The sequence below is a fragment of the Oncorhynchus gorbuscha genome, linkage group LG23 (genome assembly GCF_021184085.1).
Source record: "Oncorhynchus gorbuscha isolate QuinsamMale2020 ecotype Even-year linkage group LG23, OgorEven_v1.0, whole genome shotgun sequence".
In the NCBI taxonomy this organism is placed as follows: domain Eukaryota; kingdom Metazoa; phylum Chordata; class Actinopteri; order Salmoniformes; family Salmonidae; genus Oncorhynchus; species Oncorhynchus gorbuscha.
Genome location: NC_060195.1, coordinates 26,540,050 through 26,545,470, shown reverse-complemented (window position 1 = coordinate 26,545,470; position 5,421 = coordinate 26,540,050). Strand labels below are relative to the sequence as shown.

The 5,421-nt window shown below is 47.9% G+C and overlaps 1 protein-coding gene across 1 annotated transcript; it reads left to right on the top strand.

Moving 5' to 3' along the window:
* Nucleotides 1-3,085: 3,085 nt before the first annotated feature.
* LOC124011348 (gastrotropin-like) lies at nucleotides 3,086-5,136 on the top strand. The gene is made up of 4 exons (XM_046324633.1): nucleotides 3,086-3,635; nucleotides 3,892-4,052; nucleotides 4,192-4,281; nucleotides 4,730-5,136. Exons 1-4 carry the CDS (start codon nucleotides 3,569-3,571, stop codon nucleotides 4,787-4,789), a joined length of 378 nt encoding a protein of 125 aa, XP_046180589.1. The 5' UTR covers nucleotides 3,086-3,568; the 3' UTR covers nucleotides 4,790-5,136.
* The last annotated feature ends 285 nt before the right edge of the window (nucleotides 5,137-5,421 follow it).

Genomic DNA, 5,421 nt, shown 5'->3' with positions numbered 1-5,421 from the left:
GAGAGTCCACCGTGATCAAAAAGAGTTCACAGAGTACTAGGGCTGGGTGCTAACATACAAACACAGAGCAAAGAACTGAGTAAAACAAAGGGTTTAAATACAATCAGGGGAAACGAGGCACAGGTGCAAATAATAATGGGGATCAAGGGGAAATAAAAGGTCAAAAGGCACAATGGGGGCATCTAGTGACCAAAAACCGGAACAACCCTGGCCAAATCCTGACAGAATCCCCCCCTAGGAACGGCTCCTGACGTTCTTACCAGCTCTCTCAGGGTGGAGAGCCCTGAGCTGACGAATGAGGTCAGGGTCCAGTATGTCTTTGGCAGGAACCCAGGAGCGCTCCTCGGGACCGTAGCCTTCCCAGTCCACCAGATACTGCCAGGACCGCTGCACCCGGCGGGAATCCAGTATCCGATGGACGGTATAAGCCGGCTGGCCTCCAATGACATGAGGCGGAGGGGGAGGTCTGTCTGCCGGGACAAGGGGAGAAAAAACAACAGGTTTTAATAAGGAAATGTGAAACGTGGGATTAATCTTAAGGGATCTGGGTAAGTGTAGGCGATAAGAAACAGGGTTAACTCTCCTGGCAACCTTAAAGGGACCGGTGTATTTTTGGGACAGCTTGCGAGACTCCACCTGTAGTGGTAAGTCTCTTGTGGAGAGCCAGACTCTCTGGCCGGGGCGCAGGGTAGGCCCGGGACGGCGACGTCTGTTGGCTTGTTGTTGGTACCTCTGTGAGGAACGCATAAGATTAAGACGGGTCTTCCTCCACATAAGCCGACAGCGTTTGACGAACTTCAAGGCTGAAGGCACTCTGAGTTCTGCCTCCTGGTCCGGGAACAATGGAGGGGCATAGCCAAACTGACACTCGTGCGGGGACATACCAGTGGAGGAGGAGCGCACGGTGTTGTGCGCGTATTCGGCCCAAACAATGAAGGACAACCATGTGGACAGGTTGTTACGAGTCATACATCGGAGGGTGGTTTCCAGCTCTTGATTCATCCTCTCTGTTTGGCCGTTGGACTCCGGATGGTACCCTGAAGATAGACTGGCAGAAGCCCCCATGAGTTGGCAGAAGGCCTTCCAAAACCTAGAGGCGAACTGGGGACCTCTGTCAGAAACCATATCTTGAGGAATGCCGAAGACTCGGAACACATGATTAATTACCAACTCAGCAGTTTCCTTGGCAGAAGGTAACTTAGTCAGAGGGACGAACCTGGCCGCCTTTGAAAACCTGTCGATTATGACTAGGATAGTAGTATTGCCATGGGATGGAGGTAGGCCAGTAATAAAGTCCAACGAGATATGGGACCAGGGTCTGTGGGGAACAGGTAAAGGGTGAAGGAGTCCTTGCGGGCGGAGGTGAGAAGATTTGCCCTGGCAGCACACGGGGCAAGCATTGACGAAAGTGGCAACGTCTTCTCTTATGGTAGGCCACCAGAACTTACGCTGGATGAACTCCAAGGTGCGACCTACGCCCGGGTGACAGGTGAGGCGAGAGGAGTGCCCCCACAGAAGGACCTGAGTCCTCACTGCCTTGGGGACAAACAACCGATTGGCAGGACCTCCTTTCGGGTCCGGTTCAATAGCTTGAGCTCGTCTCACGGTATCCTCAACTTGCCACGAGATCGGAGCCATGATCTTAGCAGCAGGAAGGACAGGCATGTCCGTGTCATCTCGAATTGCAGGAGCGTAGACTCGGGACAGGGCATCCGGTTTGAGATTCTTCGACCCGGGCCGATAGGTGAGGATAAAGAGTTCAACCGCTTCGCCTGCTGGATATACTCCAGATTTTTGTGGTCCGTAAGCACTTGAAATGGGTGAGAAGCCCCCTCGAGCCAGTGTCTCCATTCCTTCAATGCCATCTTAACCGCTAGGAGTTCACGATCCCCCACATCGTAGTTCCTCTCAGCCGGGGTAAGCCGGTGTGAGAAGAAAGCGCACGGATGAAGCTTCTTGTCTTCACCCCTCTGAGACAGGACAGCTCCAACACCAACCTCTGAGGCGTCTACCTCCACCACAAACGGTTCATCCGTAGTCGGTAGTATCAGGATTGGAGCTGAGAGGACGCGCTGCTTGAGTCCTTGGAAGGCCGTCTCAGCTTCTCTTCCCCACAAAAACCTTGCATTGCCAGGATCTACCGGAGCCTACTACCTGCCTGAGCTTCATCTCAGTACTGGACTTCCTCTCAGTACTGGGCTTTCCCTCAGTCCCGAGCTTCCCTTCACTCCCGGGCTGCCCCTCAGTCCCAGGCTGCCCCTCAGTCCCGAACTGCCCCTCAGTCCCGAGCTGCCCCTCAGTCCCGAGCTGCCCCTCAGTCCCGAGCTTCCCCTCAGTCCCGAGCTGCCCCTCAGTCCCGAGCTGCCCCTCAGTTCAGTGGGGTTCTGGGTGAGGGCTATTAGGCCATGGTCGGCGGCAAGGGTGGATTATCCCAGGACGCGAAGGGGAGGAACTATGACATTAATGGAGTGGGGTCCACGTCCCGAGCCGGAACCGCCACCATGGACAGACGCCCACCCGGACCCTCCCTATGGTTGTGAGGTGCGTCCGGGAGTCCGCACCTTAGTGGGGGGGGTTCTGTCACGCCTTGGTCATTGTATTTTGTGTTTTCGTTATATATTTGTTCAGGCCAGGGTGTGACATGGGTTTATTGTGTTGTCGTATTGGGATTTTTGTAGGCATTGGGATTGTGGTTGATTAGGGGTGTGTCTAGTTTATGCTTGGCTGCCTGAGGCGGTTCTCAATCAGAGTCAGGTGATTCTTGTTGTCTCTGATAGGGAACCGTATTTAGGTAGCCTGGGTTTCACTGTGTATTTCGTGGGTGATTGTTCCTATCTCTGTGTAGTTGTTCACCAGACAGGCTGTATTAGGTTTCACGTTCCGTTTGTTGTTTTTGTATTTATTAAGCTATTTCATGTATCGTCATTTGTTTCATTAAAGACATGAGTAACCACCACGCTGCATTTCGGTCCGACTCTCTTTTGACAAACGAAGAACGCAGTTACATAGGCCAAGATTATCTTTATTATCAATACTGACTCGGGAGCCGACCACTGAAAAGGAGGGACCAGATTCATATGATTAAATACATGGCTATGGGAGAGACTATCTATCCACCATAGGGGTGTTACGTCAGCAATACTATTGCAATGTGCAGTGCATCTTATTAGAAACATCTGTCTATCATTCTGCACAAACTTGTTCTGTATGACTCAATCACATCCGTTATGACATTTCTTAAAGCAACAGCAACCCAATAGTGAATAGCATAGGTGAAATCCACTTTCCTGAACACTTGAGTGCCTGATTGTTTCTGCGTGCAGCAACGTTATTTTGTTGCATTGGCAATAGAACGACAAGTTGCCTTGACTGGCATGTGCTCTACAAACTTCCTATTGGAGTCTTTGTGCTGCTGTCAGTGAGGCCTGTGTGTGGAAGGAGGGGATGAGGCAGTTTTGTCAGTGAGTCACTGAACATTGCATGATAAAAAGAAAGAATTATTTCAAAAGAAGGAGAATACCACACCTCTCTAGAGTTCTCTGCTGTCTCTGGACAGTTCTTCACCACCATGGCATTCTCTGGGACGTATGAGCTTGAAAGTCAAGAGAATTACGATGAGTTTCTGGAGGCAATTGGTAAGTCAAACTCTAAAAGATGTATTTATTTGTTGAACGTGTTTGAGTCAAACTAAAAGGTTTTAATTAGATGTGTATCTCATTAACCTCAATCTTTCCCCCATTAATGTATCCCTAGCTATGCACTACCATAGCTCTACCCCTAACCACAACCCTAATTCTAATTCTAACCATAACCCATATCTTACCCCTACCCTTACCCTAACCCCAACCTTAACATATAACCCTTACTGTACCCTCTGTACTTTTCCCTCAGGGTTTTCCAATGCCAAGACTGACTTCAAAGTGATAACAGAAGTGCTTCAGGAGGGGGACGATTTTACCTGGTCACAGATTATTCCCAACTGGACCTTGACTAACAAGTTCACCATTGGAAAGGAGTGTGAGCTAGAGAGCATGCTACGCACCAAGTTCATGGTGAGTGAATAAGTGAATGAATAAATGAATGAGTGTGCTCTTTCAACTCGTGGGAATAGTATTCAAAGAGATACAGCGTATGTACTGTACTTTCCATCTGAATGTGAGTCACGTGGTGAACTCTTTTTGTCCCTCTTAGACCACAGTCACCATGGAAGGAGGCAAGATAATTATTCCGTTCCCCCAGTATCATTTCACTGCGGAGATCAGTGGGGACAAGCTGATCATGGTAGGAGAAAGAGACTGAGGCAGAGAGAAAGAAAGAAAGAGGAGAGTGATTGAGTTATTGAGTGATTAAAGTTAAGAGACTTGTTAGTGAGTGATTAAAGTTAAGAGACTTGTTAGTGAGTGATTAAAGTTAAGAGACTTGTTAGTGAGTGATAAAAGTTAAGAGACTTGTTAGTGAGTGATTAAAGTTAAGAGACTTGTTAGTGAGTGATTAAAGTTAAGAGACTTGTTAGTGAGTGATTAAAGTTAAGAGACTTGTTAGTGAGTGATTAAAGTTAAGAGACTTGTTAGTGAGTGATTAAAGTAAGGAGTCTTGTTAGTGAGTGATTAAAGTAAGGAGTCTTGTTAACACTTATATGTGACATACTGTATAACAGAATTGATATTTTAATTCCACTACTCTGATAAACCCTCTCTCCGTGTTCTTGTCTCCTTTCTCTGTTATACAGCTCTGTACAACCGCTGGGGAGAAGGGTGTGACCCTGAAGAGAATCAACAAGAGGATCTGATATCAAAAATGTAACGTGTTGAGGCAGAGCTCTTCTGTGTGTGCTGTTACTGGAAACTTTGTCCCCACTACCTCGTAAACTACCCGTATGTTACTGTTTCACCTCCACAAACATCTGGATGACTCATACCAGCTGCATCACCCTTCCAGTACATTTCCAGCAACGGTCCCCTGTCCATCTTTAATATAAAAAGAGATGTACCAAACAATCTATGCAACTTCCTGGTATTCGATGTTTGAAGTGTGTCAATGGAATCCATGAACTACCTTCATGTGAATAAAGTAATGTCTTTTTTCTTTGTACCAGCTGATCATGTAAAATAAAAGTCAAATGAACACGCAAGAGAACACCAGACTCATTGCCAAGGCAGCTTTCTTTGTTATAGACTCATCCTGAGCTTCGCTGTTGCAGTAGAGTAGCAGTTGCAGTCTGCCTCCCCCTACTGCTTATTAGGAAACAGTGCAGATGTTTTTCAAGCTCAACAAGGCTTAGTGAATAGACAGGCAGCTTTGGGCCCTCTTGGGGTTTCTCTTCAATGTATGTGGAGCTGTTCACTCCGCGGGCGTGGAGATCTGGGGGGCCAGACAGGAGGCCGATTTACGCCATCTCATTACATTTGGGGAATCATAACA